The 21,048-nt window shown below is 36.2% G+C and overlaps 1 protein-coding gene across 2 annotated transcripts in view; it reads right to left on the bottom strand.

The window, feature by feature from the left end:
- Window positions 1–21,048, bottom strand: part of THOC5_1 (THO complex subunit 5) — a 34,326-nt gene that overhangs the window by 5,124 nt on the left and 8,154 nt on the right. The window contains exons 2-16 of one of the 2 annotated variants that reach the window (XM_012939398.3): window positions 18,289–18,393; window positions 18,099–18,248; window positions 17,964–18,062; window positions 17,819–17,916; window positions 17,716–17,779; window positions 17,615–17,682; window positions 17,462–17,576; window positions 17,284–17,416; window positions 11,085–11,233; window positions 10,305–10,425; window positions 9,495–9,627; window positions 7,164–7,491; window positions 1,498–1,614; window positions 935–1,025; window positions 374–522 (exon numbers count right to left, since the gene is read on the bottom strand). In XM_012939398.3, coding sequence (XP_012794852.1) covers window positions 374–522; window positions 935–1,025; window positions 1,498–1,614; window positions 7,164–7,491; window positions 9,495–9,627; window positions 10,305–10,425; window positions 11,085–11,233; window positions 17,284–17,416; window positions 17,462–17,576; window positions 17,615–17,682; window positions 17,716–17,779; window positions 17,819–17,916; window positions 17,964–18,062; window positions 18,099–18,248; window positions 18,289–18,333 — 1,860 coding nt within the window. In that variant the 5' untranslated portion in view covers window positions 18,334–18,393. Of the gene's footprint in view, window positions 1–373; window positions 523–934; window positions 1,026–1,497; window positions 1,615–7,163; window positions 7,492–9,494; window positions 9,628–10,304; window positions 10,426–11,084; window positions 11,252–17,283; window positions 17,417–17,461; window positions 17,577–17,614; window positions 17,683–17,715; window positions 17,780–17,818; window positions 17,917–17,963; window positions 18,063–18,098; window positions 18,249–18,288; window positions 18,394–21,048 lie in introns of both variants that reach the window. The other variant, XM_051209571.1, reaches the window with a different exon arrangement.

Raw genomic sequence — 21,048 nt, 5'->3', positions numbered from 1 at the left:
TGAACACCGTCGGATGCCGGCTCAGTGGTCTAGAGGTCGAGCGTTCGCATCCACGAGCACTGCTAAGGAGTCTCACATAATTTCTCAGATAGGTATTAATGTGATAAATATACAATCTTAGATTTCTTTTTGAGTATGGTAAGCCACATAAATAAGTAATACATGTACGATATTGATGTAACAACATAATAAAGCATGTGTCAAATACATAGGTAGGAATTATTTACCATCCCGGTGACTAAGTATATAGAAATACAAATTTTAGTGTTCTGTTGTTGGGTCGTTTTGTAAAACATATATTTTAAAAAATGGACCTCAACTGAAATGATAGTCAGTTAGATTTAACAATAATTAATAAATAACTAGAAATTACCTGTATATGAAGATCAGATAAGTCAGTGACAACATCCTCCGTATTATGTGTACCACTGGGACTGACAAAATTGATTAGACCGTCCATAATTAGTAATGGCGCTTTATGTGGATACTGAGGTGGGATACAGACCCATACAGTGACAAAATCTGAAAAAGTAAGCCAAAACATACATGAGCTATGAATTAAGAATAAATTCTACGAATAAATTGAAGAGTCATACAGGAGGATCAGTTAGAATGAAGTTCAATAACAACCATGTAATACTCAGCAACAAGACATACTTATGTGAGAAAAAAGCGGTAATACTTTGCTTAACCTAATCAAAGTTAGGTTTCAACCGAAAAGACGAGTGTTTAAAGTCTTACGTTATCTAGTCAGATGTTCAATGTATAATTCTATCCGTTTCAATTCAATTAGTGAACTACGAATGTTAGCAGACACACAGAACTGTGACCTACACACTAGCGCAGGATTTGGATTATATGATTAAAATTCCTTAGTAATGAAAAATTTAGAAAAATATCACAGAAAATATAAAGTAAAATCATGTTAACCTACAGTTTTCATCTCTTCCAATGTGACACTGGAATACTGAGTCTTCAGAACGAATTACATTTAAAGCTATCATAACCTGAGCACGAGGAACGGACTATAAACAAAAAAATAAAAATAGAGCCTTAAAAGACGATAAATGTAGATAGACATTAACAAGAATGACGAATAACAAGTTAAACACACTTAACATTTACATATTGGACAGTCAGTCCCATCAAAATAATTCATGACAATTAATGCTAGTATGTATGTATTTCAAGTTGCTAATCATATGAATGTGTTTAAAAGTATAACCAAGTGACCGTAAACTGTACTTTGAACAGTTAGTTGAAGTCACTTAACAATAATGAAAGTAACCGTTAGGATACTACTAAACATGATAATAAACGAAAATGTTTTAATTGTTGTAATTGGAGTTAAATATATGATCATCAATACTATCAAAACCAACACACAATACAATACTATAGATTGAAACAAAACATTTTTTCACATAAAGTAAACAATATTTGGTTAACAGGCGACTACTAAACCTAATATACAACAACTTCATAAAAATAAATCACCTGTAAAGTTTCGAAATCAGAATTCTTCCACCGAATAATGTGAAGTTCAACATCAGAGGGGATTAACTGTTGTTGCTCGGGTGATAACAACAAGTTGCAGCGTTCAATTTCTGAAAGCTAATTTTGCAAACAGTAAAAGCAGTAACAATAAAGGATTGAGGGAACACGACGAAAAAATTATTATTCGAGTGTAGTGAAAGTAATTACAAAAGTCTAGATTTATCAGGATTAGTTCCTATTTGAACTCGATTGTTAAGTTTACATTTATAATGTATTCTCAATACATAGATTCTGTCTCCTGGTTTAATACTTCGAACTACTTATGAAACCATCCTATTTTAATGAAAATTTACGAAAAGTATTATCCTGAACCTAGTGTATTTAAAATAACTCCACCCTTTAAAAAATGATGTTACAAAATTAATTTAACAAGCCCGATAATATGTCTCATTAAGTAAATTACTTTAATTCGTACATTCAATATGAAATACGATACTCCAACGTACTCAACGTACTTGAGGTCCTTTCTTACCGTTTTTTTATATTTTAATTACTACTGTTAATGATTCCCTGTTAGGTTTAAGAACACCTTTGGACAGATAGAAACTACGTCCTGACAGTTATAATAAACGTAAATTTTAGCCATTAGTGAATAAATGACTTCATAATGTACATAGTTTGATATGATACACTTCCGTACTACTTACCGCTTGACAGTAGTCTATACTTCATGACGAAAAATAGGTTTAGCAGACTAAGAAATCCCTGACTCCGTCTGTGGCTCTTCTAGGTTTACTGCCGATTCCAAGCCCGCGTAAAGGAGGAGGGTTAGGCATGGGGTCAGCAACCCCATCCCGTAGAAAAAAAATCCTTCTAGAAAAAGGCCAACCAGAAAAAACAATTTAAACCATTTAAACTCTGTCTTGGGAGTTGAAGGAAGAATTATGACGCCTCGGGAAAAAAGCCCAGATTTTTCAGAAGTCACGAGGCTGATGCCCCTTTTAACAACCACAGCAACAACTAGTATAGGTACATGAGATGTTCGAACAATGTGGGAGACCGGGAGGACTAATCAAACAGCTACGGAAATGAAGAGATACAACTTGACGGTGCTCGGAAAACGTGAAACCTGTTGGACACAAGCTAGACAGAAAAGGTTAGATGTGGCTGTACTCTGGTCACGAAGAGGAAGATGCTCCACACATTCAGGGAGTTTTTTCTGATGCTGTCCAACGAAACACGTAAAGCACTTGTAGGGTGGGAATCTCATGAATCCAGGAACATCAAAACATTCTTCAAAATAAAGGAGTCACGATGTTATCTAACGTTATGCACCCACCAATCATAGCAACGACGAGGATAAAGATCAGTTCTACTAGAGGCCACAATCAATCATAGCGAAGTGCCCAAGAAAGGATCTCACTATCCTAATGGGAGACCTAAACATCAAAGTCGGAATGGACAACACCGAGTATGAAGATATTATGGGAGATGGACTGGGAGAAAGAAACGAAAATGGGGAGAGATTCTCAAACCTATGTGCATTCAATAAAATGGTTAGAGGTAGCACAAAATCCCCACACAAACGCATACACAAAGTTACATGGGTCTTACTGGATCACACCACAGAGAACCATAAAGATCATATATGTATCAATATAAAATTCAGAAGAACGCCCGATTGTGATCAAGATGAAACTGAAGCTAAAGAGGCATTGAACAACTGGGGAAACAGCATTACAAAAGTTCAATACAGCCTTCCTATGAGGTACTAACAAACTCAACTAATTCAAGATAACTCTCAACAACAGGTTCCCAGACTTACAAGATCAACTCAAAGAAGAAACTACTATCAAGGACAGCTGGAAAGGGATCAAAGAAGCGTTCACTTTAATGTGTCAGGAGGTGCTGAGCCGCAAGTAACATCATCATGCGAAATGGATCTCTATCGAAACTCTGAACACGATTGAGGAAAGGAAGAACAAGAAGATGGCAATCAAAAACAGCCCAACAAGAACACAGAGTCAAGGCACAAGTTGAATACACTGAAGCAAACAAGCAAGTGGAGAGGAGCATTAGGACTGACGAGCAAAAATACGTGGAAGGGCTAACAACAACAATGGAAAAAGCTGCAACATAAGGAAATATGAAATAGCAATGACACAACGAAGAAACCGACAGGGAAATTCAGTAAACCAGAAAGAGCGGTCAAAGACAAAGAAGGCAAGACAATTAACGAGGTTCAAGAACGGATGAATAGATGGATAGAATAATTCGAGGAACTCTTAAATAGACCAGCTACACTGGATCCACCAGATATCGAAACAGCACACACAAACACACACACACACCTTCCTATACATGTCACTCCACAAATGATGGACATCGACTAAATCAACACTAGGAAAGCAGTGAGACCTGACAACATATCACCTGAAGCAATAAAGTCACACATACAAACAACTGCAAACATGCTCCACATTCTATTCAGGGAGTTTCAGGAAGATCCGAGAAGAAGAAGAAGTGCCGACAAACTGGAAACAAGCACACCCCATCAAGATATCAAAGGAAGGAGATCTGAGTAAGTGTGAGAAGTACACAGTAATCACACTACTATCAGTGCTAGGAAAACATTTCAACAGAGTGTTACTGAACCGGATGAAACATTCAGTGGATGTCCAAATTCAAGATCAACAGACTGGATTCCGTATGGATCGGTTGTTCACAGACCAAATCGTGACATACAGACCATCATTGAGCAATCAGATGAATCGAAAGTATCACTACATTTCACTAAGTTTCCTTAATTATGAGAAATCATTCGACATTGTGAATGGAAGAGCTGCATGGAAACTTCTTCGACACTATGGTGTGAGTAGCTGAGAAAATTGTCAACATCATACAGAATTCATATGACGGATTACAGTACAAAGTGTTGAATGGATGACAGTTGACAGATGCATTTCATGTGAGTACCGGAGTCGAGTAATGCTGTTTACTCTCCCTCTTTCTCTTTGTTCTGGTGGCTGACTGGAGTCTGAAAACTTCAACATGAGAGGAGAAGCATAGAATACGACGGACAGTTTGGAATGAACTAAATGATTTGGACTTCGCAGATGACCTATCCTTTCTATTTCATACAAACCAACAATGCAGATAAAGACAACTAGTGAAGCAGCAGCCTCGGTATCAGTAGGCCTCGATATATAAAAAAGAAGAAGCGAGATCCTCAAATACATCACAAAGAACACCAATCCAATCACCCATGATGGAGAAGCTCTGGAAGATGTGAAAACTTTCACGTAACTGGGATGCATCATCGATGAACAAGAAAGATCCAATGTGAAGGCGGGGATCGGGAAAGTAAGGATTGCATTCCTACAGTTGAAGAACATATGGAACTCAAAATAACCAATCAAATTGATAATCTTCAATACGAAAGTCGAAACAGTCCTACTATACGGAGCTGAAACTTCGAAAACTACCACAACCACCATCAAGAAGGTACAAGTATTTATAAACAATTGTCTACGCAAGATACTCAATATCCATTGACCGGGTACCATTATCAATAGCCTGCTGTAAGAGAAGATAAACCAGCTTTCAGCTGAGGAGGAAATTAAGAGAAGACGTTGAAAGTGGATAGGACATACATTACGGAAATCATCAAATTGTATCACAAGGCAAGCGCTAACTTGAAATTCTGCAGAAAAATGGAAAAGAGAAAGGCTGAAGAACACACTGAGTCGGGAATCGGAAGAAGACATAAAAAGAATGAATGGCAAGTGGAATCAACGGAAAGGTATTGTCCAGGAAAGATTTGGATGGAGAATGTTGGTGGGCGGCCTATGCTCCTCCACGAGGGGTAACAGGCGTAAATAAATAAATCCCAAAAAATAAGTTGGGATCCGTAGGAGTTATTTAGTACAATACATCTTTAGCAATTAATAAAAGAGTTAATTTTGCTCAAACCTTAACATGGTACTTGCTTCTTGGAATTCAAATCTAAAAATAACATAGCTCTTTAATGTGTTAATAAAAAGTTGGTTGTAGTACAAAGATAAGAACCCAAGTAGTTTGACATTATTTTTATTATTAATTCGTTGCTAAAGATAGCCTGTCAATGAACTTGTACACAGAAGCTAACATTCGTCTATCAAAAGATTAAATAGGATTTATGAGCTTTAGTGCCAATTTATACTTATTTCTCAAAAGTATCATTAAGATTGAATCAAGGTAATGTTAACTTGAATGCATCTTTCTGTTCGATTAACTTGTTTACACTGGATCATTGTCATGTACTGCATCTCGACAGTTATTTACAAAGCGAGTAATAAACTATTCCAAATGTGATACATAGAGTTTTCTACGTTTAATATTCACTTATGAAACAGCTCAATAAGATCGTTTCCCAGTAACAAAATAACTAGCTGATAACGTTAACGAGACAAATATAAGTTTACTGTTTGAATGGAGCAACTAGACTGGTTTGAATAATTTTATATTACTGAGAAACAAAATGCCAGTATCAAATATTCAAATTAGCTCTATAATAAACCCATAAATCGGAACGGATTAACGAAGCTTTCAATTCTAGACGAAATCATGTAAAAACTACATAATAATTAAAAGAAACAAGATTGTAAACAAAAATTCTTCATATAGTTAATGCTATGTTTGAAGCGATTAAGAGTTCACTTAGTCTGAGAACGGTACAAGATTTGTGACCAAAGACCAATAAACTAGCTATTGTGATAGGTCCCAGCCCCGCTAACTAGAGAGAGAAGTCGAAGTCCGTACGGGGAAGTATATTCCGCAAAAAGCCAGAAGTACAAGTGATAACAACAGACACAAATCAAAACGCATATATACAGCACAAAACCGTCCTTGAGAAGCGTTACAAAATAGCATACTAAAAGACACAACGGACCAATAGCGTTTAAGATTCTCCCAAGTGGGAAATATGGCATGAAGGTGAAAAGGGCGCTTTTGGCGAGAAAATAAAGAAATTCAAATTTTCAAAATAGACCCACAAAATTAGGACCTTTTGCAAGTGAGTTCTGGGGATCTAACGTCCCCAACAGTTAAACTATTGAGAAAAAGGTGATATCCATAAAATGAAGATGACAACAAAAACACCAGGGATGCAATTAAGTGTGAAAATATTTAAAATTTTATAGATTCACTTCAATTAATTACTGTTATACAAACGGTCTTAGTGAGAGTAATGAACTAAATAGACAACTTCCTGGTCCATATGACAATACTAAAGTAATCATTTGTGGGAACCAACTAATGTGGGCAGTGGACCATGATGAAAGTTAATAATTATGTTTTGAAAAGAGTTCCAGATTACATATATTTGACTTTCACCAATATTGTAATAAGGTTGAATTTCAGTCACTGATCAACCTGAATAGCATTATTAGTTATCACAAAAATCCAACTTATAGACAGTATATACAATCACTTAATACTTAAACCACTATCAAGACTAATATCATCGCTAAGTAGTTGCTGAAAGCCGATTCGAAGATCAGTACTTTCTTGCTTATAATGCTCAGATTTTTTCCGAAACCCCAACAGAAAGCAGTGACTCGTAATATAAATGAAATTGGGATGAATGAGAAGTGTTATGTGGTAGATCTGCAAAAGTGTACACTCACCTCTTCAATAAGATATAGTCTGTCAATAATTCGCGATTGAAGAGATTTTAACCAAGATTCAATTTCCCCAAAATGTTCTGAATCGGCAGATTTTGGTGATCGTTCACATAATTTATTATCAGATAACCTATCTGGAAAGCAGTTAATGCCTGATAGTTGTTGAGCCCACGAATATGGTCGTCCGACGAATTCGCATGCATTCCATGTAATCGATTTTTGTGAATTAGGAAGAAATAAAATAGGTATATCTGAACTACAACCACCGAAGCGAAGTTGATCACAAGACCATTGTAAACTGGACAAAAGCTGTTCAGAATTAAGCAAGCTACTATAAAAATACAATATAAAAAAGTGAATTTCAAAAAAGAATGGAACTAAATCTAACTTTACTTTAAATTAAACATACGAGGTACACATAAAAATCGTAACACTGTAGGCATGGTTAAAAGAGATCGGTTAAACGTTACAGTTCTTTCGAATTCATACCTGGACACTAATTGTTGAAGAGGGAACATTGTCAGAAGATTCTACCAATCTCAATTCATTTTTGAATTTCATCTGTGTAAGGAACAGGATGAGGGCTTCCCGGAAGTGACAAATACACTTAATTTTGATATGATCTAGAGTTAACACATGGAAAGCTCAGAAACATACACCCAATAATAAACCACGTTATCTCGTATCCAACAAACAATCTTAACTGGTTTCAGACGTGTTCGCAAAATTTTACTTAGACTTTGTTATCAACTTGATTTATATCGATTTCACATTAAGGGGTGATTTGGCCGAAAATTACAGTAAAGGATACAGCAGTGTTTCTAGTATTACTTAAAATGGAAAATGAAGAAATATTTGGGAAACATTAGTCTAATTTTTCTGTTAGTGTGAAAAAATATAAACTTTAAAAAATGCACTTTTAGTAAGGTTTTTCACTGTTTCGTTTACCCTTGCGAGTCTATCGATCCTAACTACTTTAGGGCTGTGAAACATGGCCGGTAAGAGTAGAGGATATTCGTAAATAATTAGTATTCGATCATAGGTATCTTCGAAGCATCGCTCGTATATCCTGGGACCACCAAGTAATACAGTTGTTAGGAAGCAGGTACTAGGTAAGGACGGCAAATCAATTGATGAAGTAGTGAAACCTCATCAGTTGAGATGGCTGGGACACGTGTTACGTATGCCTAACCACCAACTGCCCCGACGTGCGATGTTTTCTGGTGTAAGAGTGGGTTGGAAGAAAGCTAGGAGAGGCCAGACCAAAACATGATACAAATCCATGAAGTCACTGACAAGTGGACTGAGCTATGTTGGTAGGTGTAGACTATCTGGTTGGGGTCCGCGAGATGATAGCAACCGAAGGTTAGAGACCTTGGATGACATGGCTTAAAATCGTTTGCAATGGCGCAAGTGCATCCATTCTTTGTGTTCTCCCAAATTCTAATCTTCTGAATTCTTCGTGTCCCTTTTTTCTCTTTCCAAATTTATTTCACTGGAATATGCTCGTTGAATAACATCTTCAAAACCTAATCTTTCCGACCACTGCATACACTTTTACTACCTCTATCACTATGGGATTTGAATCGACAATTGTATCTCTGTGCTAATGTGGTATGGCAACTCGAACTGATGTATGTACGTACGAAGTTCTACGTTGTTACTGACTGACTGACTATCGACCCTAATATTTATTAAAATCTTGCAAACACAGAAGTTTCAACTAAGATTTGCCAGCCAACTCCTTAAATAACATTTATGGGATATTCAAGAGTACAGAACAACTGGGCACTGTGTTTTATCATACAACCATGAAACATGGACAAAGTTGATGATGTGTCAACTGATGTCACTGATAATAGCACAAACAATATTAACTGTGAGGTTTAGGTGGGTTCATGAAAACTTATGCATCGAGATATCTTGGAGTTTGCATTAAAAATGATAAATCAGTGAGTAATCAAACGCCCAATGGTGCTTAAGCAAGATAAACATGAAGGAAATCTCAAAATGACGATATCGAAACATGGTAGTAAGTTATGAAGTCTTGACAGTATCTTAAACAGAATCCATAAAATACTATAATCCTGACGAAAATCAAACTCATTCACGTAAAAGTATCCAACCTTTATCATGCTCTGTCGTATATCTGTCTTAAAACTAACAGCATAAGGTGTGTGATTGTTTCTCTCTTGTTAACAGCTAGAAATTACAGTTATATTCGTCTAACTAAATAATCACTCATACAAAATATGACTTTTATACACAATCAAAAATGATAACATGAAATAGAAAAGTTTACTGTCCAAAGATTACATGCTGTCAGCTACTCACTTTCCAGTTTTTGATCGGGGAAGTGAAGCAGTTTTGTCTGCTGAAAACTGTAATCTCACCGTTACCAGATGTAAATCTAACATCCAAGCGAATGATAATTTGATACTAAAACCACGTTCACTCAATGGTATATCTACAGAAAGAAGGGAATTAATTACTTTTATAGGATGCTTGTCAATATATTTGTGTGAAATAAAACTTAGTTCGAATGAAATTGCAGATTTTTATTTTTTTTTCTAATTGAAGATAAGAGCGCAGTGTTCATATAGACGTTTCTCACGTTTGAAATGTAAACTTGCGTTAACCATATAATTTGACCCTATAGTAAAGAAGTACTGTTTTTCATAGTTGTTACGATTGGTGCAAGTTCTATAAGTTTATAGTCAATGAAAAGGTGTATTTTTACAACCTGATTTTGTCAAAATATCTTCCAACTGGGTTATAATAACAGGGTAGTTTGAACACTAAAATTATCTTTCCCTATCAGACTTACTGGTATGAGAAGGGAACGGTAGGAGCATATAACTAAATAATAGGTCATATTGATTGATACTTACACAAACAAACATTTTATTTTATCAGTTAAAAAAATCTCATTTATCTGTTTATTGCACAAACTTCTAGTGTACAACGATATCCTTAAATATGAATTGAGTTGCATTTTAACTGTAAAGTAAATTATATCAAATTTATACAATTTGCCAATCACAATAATTCAAGTTGTAATCCCTACTTCTTGGAAAAAAAACTATCTACGGGTATAATTTCATCGACAACAAAAAACATGAAGGAATATGAAATAAATCTCACCTGAATTTTTAGGGACAGAAACCGTTAACGAAACAGTTAATGGATGGAATTTAATAGTCTTTTCATTGATAAACTCTTTATCTGTATCATCGATGCATTCTGTCGCATAACGTTTCTTCTTCTAATAAAAAGCAGAATCAGAGTTTTTGTATTTAAAAAAACGATTAGTTAACTAGTAAGATTTACATTTCCAAATGATTTACGCGTATGACTACCATTAGTATAAAGAATTATCTTTATAAAAAAAAGTAAGAAATTCGGCGTACAACACAATGGCTAATGACATTTTATTCAGTTCATTAAAGTTATATCGGTCAATTTCTGCATATCGATGAAAAATCATAGAAATAATAGTTTCTATTAACTGTTAGTAATACATTATTATGGTTGTATAAACCCTTAACTAATCTACTGTGATAGTACACGTAAAATACAAACAAAAACAAAATCATTCCTTACCTTAAACTCAAATTCTGAATAACTTGATAACATACAATTATTAATTTTATGGTCCTGTGTTTACTTCTCCTTTTAGCTTTGCTTCAGTATTTTATTTGCCTTGTCGGATCAATGTACTAATTTCTCGTAACATATTGTATTCAAATCAGTAAGTCAGTTACCTCAGCACTCATAAATAATAAGTTTATTTAGGTAACAAGAACCTCAAAACATGTTGCCACTTACACATATTAGACTAACAATCGGTGACTTCATGAACTAATTCTATAATGTTCCATTTTAATTTGAATATCGCATATAAAAAATAAAACTAGAACTAACGCGTTTTTTATTCCCCTCTCCATCATCTACATCAGAATCATCAGCTTCCTGTGGTGAAGACTGGGATTCCGTTTGTTCTGTTGTTTGATTAACAGCTTTGGCCAATTCCGAATCACCTTCGATTGATACAGAAAATTCTGATTTTTTTCCTACAACAAGAAGAACAACTCAACAAAATAGTTTAATTAACAATATATTATCTGCATTCAAGTAACTAATAACGGCACTATAAAAAATATAGTAAAGAAACTCCAACTCATGTTAGGACGAAAATCAGAACCCATTATATTTTAGCCGAACACATCAAAGAAATGAAATTGTAGTCGATGAGTTTTAGAAATACTAGGCTGTGTCACATTTTTTTATTAGTTAATACATCGATCGGTTAAATTCACAACAAATAACTTGCTTCATTGATCATACAACAATGTTCAAATATATTTATTAAAACAAAAATTACATATAAAATTACATTTCTCTTATTACAAGACTAAAAAACCTACCAAGAAAATACAGAAAAAGTGGGTGAGCAATCGTAATTTCAAAACAGTGAAAGTCAATAATAACTGTTCATATCCAATTTCTTTTTTGCCCAGAAATTTAGCTCGACAAGTGTTTAAACACTTTAGCTTTATTGTTACACACATGTATATTACATATGTTAGCGTTGTAAAAGAAGTGACTCTATAAAAGCTTAATATTCAGTGGGAACTTGTGGTGTCACAGTCACTATAGTCGGTCCCAACGAGAGCATAATTTATGGCAGAAAACATACAAAGTAAGAAGTACTCAATCGAATAGGATAACAAATAAAAAATGGTGTATCAGAGTAAATGCATAAGGAGTCTGGTGATCAAAAACGCGACTAGTGGGAAATTAACTCGGTAGTATAATAACGCCTTCATGTTTAACCTTATAAATAGTGCGTTCAAGTTTTAGTATTAGTACGCAGGTAAAAAGCCTTAAACGGAATGAAAATCACGTCTAAAGTTTCATTAGCTACCGAACGACGAGTTGTTAGCCACTAGCAAAACCAAAATAAACCCATATTACATACGAGGAAGAACAGTGGACACTCACTGACAAATACAGATGAAGCTGACTTAACAAACAATGGTAGAAGTATACTACACTGACGGCCCCATATGAACCAACTAAAACTAAGAGATTGCTTTCATGATTTTTTCGTTAAATTCAATGCGCAGTGAGTGATAACATGTATCTTATTATAAACTAAGTAAAAATTGTTAGTACTTAATGTGATTTAATTCACAGTCAAAACTCTGCCTGGAGTCCCTCCGGGGGCTACTGCCGGTCCAAAGCCCGGATAAAGGAGGAGGGTTGGGCATGGGGTTAGCGTCCCCATCCCGTAGAAAACTAACTCGCTAAAAAAACGCTAACCAGAAAAATTATTCAAACCTTTTAAACTCTGCCCTGGGAGTCAGAAGGTCTTCATTTAGAAGAACTATGATGCCTCATGATGAAAGCCGAATTCCTTCGGAAGTTACGAGGCCGATGCCCCTTCTGACAACCAGAGCGACCATTTATTTAGGTACATGGAATGTTCGTACAATGTGGGACACCGGAAGAGCCTTCCAAATTGCTGCAGAAATGAGAAGATACAACCTAGAGGTGATTGGGATCAGTGAAACACATTGGACGCAAGTTGGACAACAACGACTAACTTCAGGAGAGCTCCTGTTATACTCCGGCAATGAAGAAGAAAATGCCCCACATACACAAGGAGTTGCATTGATGCTGTCCAAACAAGCACAAAATGCGCTTATAGGATGGGAATCTCATGGACCAAGGATCATCAAAGCCTCCTTCAAAACAAAGAAAGAGGGCATTTCAATGAAAATCATCCAATGCTATGCGCCCGCCAACGACTACAATGAAGACGCTAAAGATCAATTCTACAATAGGCCGCAGTCAATCATCGAGAAATGCCCAACAAAGGACCTGACCATTCTGATGGGAGACTTCAATGCCAAGGTTGGAACGGACAACACTGGATATGAAGACATCATGGGACGACACGGATTGGGAGAAAGGAACGAAAATGGTGAAAGATTTGCAAACCTATGTGCCTTCAATAAACTGGTCATAGGCGGAACTGTATTCCCACATAAACGCATACACAAAACCACATGAACTTCTCCGGATCACACCACGCAAAACCAAATCGACCATATTTGCATCAACAAAACGTTCAGGAGGACTATGGAGTACGTGAGAACCAAGAGAGGAGCTGATATAGCATCAGATCATCACTTGCTGGTTGCCAAGATGAAATTGAAACTCAAGAAGCACTGGACAACGGGGCGGACAATATCACAAAAGTTCAATACGGCCTTTCTTCAGGATACTAACAAACTCAACAAATTCAAGATAGACCTCAGCAACAAGTTCCAGGCCTTTCATGATCTACTCAATGGAGAAGGAACTACTGTGGAGAGCAACTGGAAGGGGATCAAAGAGGGAATCACTTCAACATGTCATGAGGTCCTGGGTCACAAGAAGCACCATCACAAGGAATGGATTACTGTTAATACACTGGATAAGATTCAATAAAGGATGAACAGGAAGGCAGCAATCAATACCAGTCGAACAAGAGCAGAAAAAGCCAAGGCACAAGCTGAATACACAGAAGTAAACAAACAAGTGAAGAGGAGCATCAGAACCGACAAACGTAAATATGTGGAAGATTTAGCAACGACGGCGGAAAAGGCTGCAAGCGAAGGAAACATGAGACAATTGTATGACACGACAAAGAAACTCTCTGGAAATCGCCGCAAACCAGAACGACCAGTGAAAAGCAAGGAAGGCGAGGTAATCACCAACATTGAAGAGCAACAAAATAGGTGGGTAGAACACTTCAAAGAACTCTTGAATCGACCAGCTCCACTGAACCCACCCAGCAACGAAGCAGCACCCACGGACCTCCCAATCAATGTTGGCCCACCAACAATTGAAGAAATCAGCATGGCCATCAGACAAATCAAGAGTGGCAAAGCAGCAGGACCGGACAACATTCCAGCAGAGGCACTAAAAGCAGACGTAGCGACAACTGCAAGGATACTCCACATTCTCTTCAATAAGATTTGGGATGAGGAACAAGTACTATAAGACTGGAAAGAAGGACATCTGATCAAAATACCAAAGAAAGGTGATCTCAGCAAGTGTGATAACTACAGGGGCATCACTCTCCTCTCAATACCGGGAAAAGTCTTCAACAGGGTATTGTTAAACAGGATGAAGGACTGCGTAGATGCCCAACTTCGTGACCAACAGGCAGGATTCCGTAAGGATAGATCGTGTACAGACCAAATCACAACTCTACGGATCATTGTGGAACAATCAATTGAATGGAATTCATCACTCTACATCAACTTCATTGACTACGAAAAGGCATTTAATAGCGTGGACAGAACAACACTATGGAAACTTCTTCGACACTACGGTGTGCCTCAGAAGATAGTCAATATCATACAGAGTTCATATGATGGATTACACTGCGAAATCGTGCATGGAGGACAGTTGACAAAGTCGTTCGAAGTGAAGGCCGGTGTCAGGCAAGGTTGCTTACTCTCACCCTTTCTCTTTCTCCTGGTGATCGACTGGATCATGAAGACGTCAACATCTGAAGGGAAGCACGGGATACAATGGACATCTAGGATGCAGTTGGACGATCTGGACTTCGCAGATGATCTGGCCCTTCTATCCCAAACGCAACAACAAATGCAGGAGAAGACGAACAGTGTGGCAGCAGCCTCAGCAGCAGTAGGTCTCAATATGCACAAAGGGAAAAGCAGGATTCTCCGATACAACACAGAATGCACCAATCCAATCACAATTGACGGAGAAGATTTGGAAGATGTAAAAACCTTTACATATTTGGGCAGCATCATTGATGGACACGGTGGATCTGATGCAGATGTGAAGGCGCGGATCGGCAAAGCAAGAGCAGCATATTTACAACTGAGGAACATCTGGAACTCAAAGCAACTGTCAACCAACATCAAGGTCAGAATTTTCAATACAAATGTCAAGACAGTTCTACTGTATGGGGCAGAAACCTGGATAACTATGAATGCCATCATCTAGAAAATACAGGTGTTTATTAACAGTTGTCTACGCAAAATACTTCAGATCCATTGGCCGGACACTATTAGCAACAACGTACTGCGGAAGAGAACGAACCAGATCCCGGCGGATGAAGAAATCAGGAAGAAGCACTGGAAGTGGATAGGACACACATTGAGGAAATGACTCAACTGCGTCACAAGACAAGCCCTCACATGGAATCCTGAAGGCCGAAGGAAAAGAGGAAGACCAAAGAACACATAACGCCGAGAAATGGAAATAGACATGAGAAAAATGAACAAGAATTGGATGGAACTAGAAAAGAAGGCCCAGGACAGAGTGTGTTGGAGAATGCTGGTCGGCGGCCTATGCTCCATTGGGAGTAACAGGCGTAAGTAAGTAAGTAAGTAAGTAAGTAAGTAAGTAAGTAAGTAAGTAAGTAAGTAAGTAAGTAAGTAAGTAAGTAAAGTAAGTAAGTAAGTAAGTAAGTAAGTAAGTAAGTAAGTAAGTAAGTAAGTAAGTAAGTAAGTAAGTAAGTAGAGTAAGTAAGTAAGTAAGTAAGTAAGTAAGTAAGTAAGTAAGTAAGTAAGTAAGTAAGTAAGTAAGTAAGTAAGTAAGTAAGTAAGTAAGTAAGTAAGTAAGTAAGTAAGTAAGTAAGAAGTAAGTAAGTAAGTAAGTAAGTAAGTAAGTAAGTAAGTAAGTAAGTAAGTAAGTAAGTAAGTAAGTAAGTAAGTAAGTAAGTAAGTAAGTAAGTAAGTAAGTAAGTAAGTAAGTAAGTAAGTAAGTAAGTAAGTAAGTAAGTAAGTAAGTAAGTAAGTAAGTAAGTAAGTAAGTAAGTAAGTAAGTAAGTAAGTAAGTAAGTAAGTAAGTAAGTAAGTAAGTAAGTAAGTAAGTAAGTGAGTAAGTAAGTGAGTAAGTAAGTGAGTGAGTAAGTAGTGAGTAAGTAAGAGTAAGTGAGTAAGTAGTGAGTAGTAAGTAAGTAAGTAAGTAAGTAAGTAAGTAAGTAAGTAAGTAAGTAAGTAAGTAAGTAAGTAAGTAAGTAAGTAAGTAAGTAAGTGAAGTGAGTAAGTAAGTAAGTAAGTAAGTAAGTAAGTAAGTAAGTAAGTAAGTAAGTAAGTAAGTAAGTAAGTAAGTAAGTAAGTAAGTAAGTAAGTAAGTAAGTAAGTAAGTAAGTAAGTAAGTGTTGAAGTGAGTAAGTAAGTGAGTAATTAAGTAGGTGAGTTAGTAAGTAAGTAAGTAAGTAAGTAAGTAAGTAAGTAAGTAAGTAAGTAAGTAAGTAAGTAAAGTAAGTAAAGTAAGTAAGTAAGTAAGTAAGTAAGTAAGTAAGTAAGTAAGTAAGTAAGTAGTAAGTAAGTAAGTAAGTAAGTAAGTAAGTAAGTAAGTAAGTAAGTAGTAAGTAGTAAGTAAGTAAGTAAGTAAGTAAGTAAGTAAGTAAGTAAGTAAGTAAGTAAGTAAGTAGTAAGTAAGTAAGTAAGTAAGTAAGTAAGTAAGTAAGTAAGTAAGTAAGTAAGTAAGTAAGTAAGTAAGTAAGTAAGTAAGTAATTCACAGTCAAGGATGTTTGTGTAGCTAAAAAGTATTTTCCCACTCGAACTCCCAGCTCCAAATCTCCAGCCTAGCTTTTATAAGTTTAGAAACAAAAGTTTGGCAGAATATCATTGGATTATACCTGAGTTCAGTTCGTGATGAAAACCTTAATCTTTATCCACAACCACAACCCAATTACTAATACTTAAATTTCCTCCGCTTTTTATTATAAATCATGTAACATGTAAGGGTTCATTAATCATATAAAAGCTATTTAGCCACTTTAATTTAGTGTTAAATCTAAAAACTTTTTAGATTGGCTAACAAGTAGCCCATAGTCATTATTATAGTATACTTCTAAGTCGATAATTGAACAAGGTATGTAATATTACCAGTTCGAACCCCGTCTTACCTACTACTGTTTAAACAATCAAATAGTATTACTAATCGTCACCATTACATCTCAAAGTCGAAAGCACAAACAAATGTATGGTTACTAAATTATATCCAAATAACTGAATATGCTACCCTCTTTTTGGTTCCGGAATGACTAAAATTCATCCAACTCAAAAAAGTTTTCTGAACTACCTGACATAGATATGTATGACTTTAAGAGAGAATACAGAATGTACAGTGGTGAAGGTAGAAGAAACGCCAAATTATACTGTTCATTCTCGTTGGTAAATGGTAAGTCCATTAGTTCCTGGATAATTAAAGTACTCTAAAAATAGTTGATAAACTCCAATATGGTAAATAAACAACTTACTTCAGCAACATCCTTCAACTTTGGACCAAAACTAGCTAAATAATTCCGTTTCTTTTTAATTGTTTGTGAAGTAGATTCAACAGCACTTTTTAGTTTATCACAAGAGTCAGATAAACTGAAATACATTAAACTATTCAATAAAAAGAAAATTACGCCTTTCGTTGTTCAAGCTCCCAATGAAGACGCTCCAAAGTCTCCTGATGTTCTGATAAGCTTCCAACCTATAAATTTGTAAAATGCAAAGCAAAAACTACTTTGCGCCCAGTTTTCTCATAGAACTCTTCTACCGGAATTAATTTTATATCTTCATGTAGAGACCTATTGTAGTAGATAAGCAAACACTAATATAGAACTCACCTAAATTCTAAACATGTTTGAATTTCATTTTCAAGGTGAGCGACTTCATATAAAAGATTCTGCAAACCTAAGTGCAACTGATCCACTTTATTCTTATTCTGTTAGAATTAAAATATGAAGTAATCTTAGCACAACTTCAAGTTACCTCTGCAGTTATTTCTCGAGATTTTCGAATCCTAAACTGAGTTCTTCTGTTCAACTCCTTGATAGATATCATCAGAAAGGCAAACTGCGAAGCATTAATCTGAAAACATTATCCAGGTAAGTGTATTCAATATACCTTCTCCTGTGATTTTTTACGCTGCCATGTATTTTTTATGAACTCGCGTAATGATTCACAACAATCTCGGAATTGTAAAAGATCGTGAGCACTTCCATCCAATTTCACAGAATTCTCTTCATGATAGAATGAATTTGTTGACTTTGAATTCTGAATTAAGTGACTGAAATACTGATAACTGAATGCATACTTCATTATTGAGAGCCTCATCTTGTGATTTGCCTTTATTAGACATTATCCTGCAATGCGGCGTACAACGGATTATCCAAAGTTATGAGTATTATGTAATGAGTCACTAATGTTAAAAAATAAATTTAGAACCTATAAACAGAATCCAAAGCATCTTGTTATGGAAAATTATTTTTCAAGTACAGATTTAAGTAGTCAACTATGAGTCACACTGTTTATAAGAATCAGTGAAAGTCCCAGTGCGCTCAAATCGAAGTAGATGGACACTGATTCAAACCTGAGACTTGCTTGTTGGAAGCTGATCACTTTAACTACTAAGTCATCACAATAAAATACAAGAAAACGTGATAAAACCTGATTAGATGATTCCATTAAATTCACGTCAGCTAGAAAGTATATATAAATAAAATAAAACATGTAGAAACAAAACTAAAATATGACAATAGCACACATGATTTGCTCTTAAGTCTTCTTATACACTGAAATAAGATCAGTAGTTTCAGAACTGCAACAAATGAGTCTGGTATTTTTGACGAATTTAACTAAGATGTTACTTATATGTGGTAAGTTTTGATGTATATTTTATGACTCATTATCATTAAGAAGTACCATTAGACTTTGATTACATTTTCCTCTTTAGCTTCATAAATAAAGTTCAAATTAGCAGAAGATTAACTGAATACAACAACTTAATTGTGAAATAACATTTTGGAATGAGGCGGTCACTGTCCTTATCTTTGACGGAGACCTACATACTTTGAGCAACAATTGCTAAGGCATTAATCTCCCTCTCATTCCCCTAAAACTGTTGCACCCGTTATACTCCGCAAGTTATGCAAAGCTCATGAAAAAACTCGTGATGGGCAGGCCCGTTTTCCACGTATGTAGTATATGTATTGACTACGTTTCCATCCCCTGATAATTGCTAGAACACTACCACGCTTATTATAAGCCAATAACCGGCAAATCTTGACGTCCATTCTGTCTTAAACTCAGTAGAAAAAGTCGTAATCTAGGATTCAGTGCCAAAGAATGTTTGAAGGTTTTATCAAAACACTAAAAACTCTGCACGCGAAAACCGGCCTAAAACCAACTCTCTGTTACCATGAGTGGAGATCGGTAGTTAGCATGCAATACTCAGTCTTTTAGGTTTACCAGTATTTGTCATGAGTTTATAAAATATAATCCACGATAAACTAACTGGTCCTACAAGCAAACAATTAGCTAATACCGAAGCAACGGCGTTTACATAAAGACTGGTCTCGTTTGAAAAATCTCTTAAATGAGATGGAGGAGTGGGTGTAAGCTTAAAATAACAATCCATTTAGTTGAAAAGTCCTTGGTGGATTTACATTCTGAGTTGCAAATTACTCCGCCAAAGTCCGAATGTAAGATAGTATTTAACCCTATCGTAGATGGGAAAAGTTTGACCTCATCAAACATTGTCATGAGTCATTCGCTCGACTCCCACAACTATGTTACAAGAAAAACTAACGGTAGCTACTTCTATGAATCCGGTGTTCGTCTCGTTGTGCTAATGAGGTGTGGCAACTTGGACCGATGCATATATGTACCAGGTCCTACATTGTAGCCGACTGACTGACGAAGCTGCCAGAAGTTAACAGGTAGGATTTGACATCACAGTCGAAAGCCATGAACACCTGCAGAGAAGTTAAACCCATTCCTAGTTTAATTATTTGGAACCCAGAGGTTCCAGAACACAATGACCCTGATAAAAAACATGTACACGATCTGGAGTTAGTGGAATCTGCCATCAGAAATGTACTGTCAGAAGAGGTTTCAGGGGTACATATCACGAAAGTAATAAAATTCGGTAAATGGGTTGGAGGACAGACCCAACCAAGAAGGGTCTTGAAGTTGGTACTCGGGAATTTCAATGAAAGAGACGTAATATTGAATAACACATACAAAACTCGTAATTCGAATATTCGTATCCGACCAGATTGGTCGCTTGAGGATCGAATCAAGTGAAAAAATGCCTTTACGAAGCTAAAAACTCAAAAACTAAATGGCCAAAAGAACCTGACGATTCAGGGTTTTCGGGTGGTCAGGTCTTGGAAGCCAAAGCTTTCGAGATTTGTATGGGTAAAAGGAATGATTCCCAAAACACCTTAAATGTGTGATACACGAACACCCGTGGTCTTCGAAACAAAACGTCCGAGCTAAGTTTGATGGTGGATGAATTAAGTTCTGATATAATTGTTAACACAGAAACTTGACTTACCGTAGATATAGACTGTTCTCCCACCATTGCAGGCTACATCTGTATTAGAAGTGATAGAGTTATAAGTCGCAAGGGAGGAGGCATAATGTTATGTTAGGGGTCACTCGTATACAATCAATTCTATTGGAGGCTCATGTTAGTGGTATATGTGAGGTAGCATGTTGTACAATTAATTCTAGACACGCGTTAGTGACTATAGGAGGAATATACCGTAGTCCATGTTGTCTTGTGACGACTTTATCTTAAGATACATCTACTCTTGGAGTAAGGTAGAATGTTGTTTCATCATTGGAGACTTCAACGCACCATATATCAACTGGATAGAGCTTACAGCTCCAGGTGAGGGGTTTCGATAGCGACCTTCTGTCAACCATTATTCAGTGTACACTCCTACAATGTATCGCAAAACTCAGTCAGTTAGTCAGCTACAACGTAGGACCAGGCACATATATGCATCGGTCCAAGTTGCCATACCTCATTAACACAACAAGATGGACATCGCAAAACTGACACATA

Source organism: Schistosoma haematobium, chromosome 1, assembly GCF_000699445.3.
Source record: "Schistosoma haematobium chromosome 1, whole genome shotgun sequence".
Lineage (NCBI taxonomy): Eukaryota > Metazoa > Platyhelminthes > Trematoda > Strigeidida > Schistosomatidae > Schistosoma > Schistosoma haematobium.
This window is presented reverse-complemented; position numbering and strand designations above follow the sequence as displayed.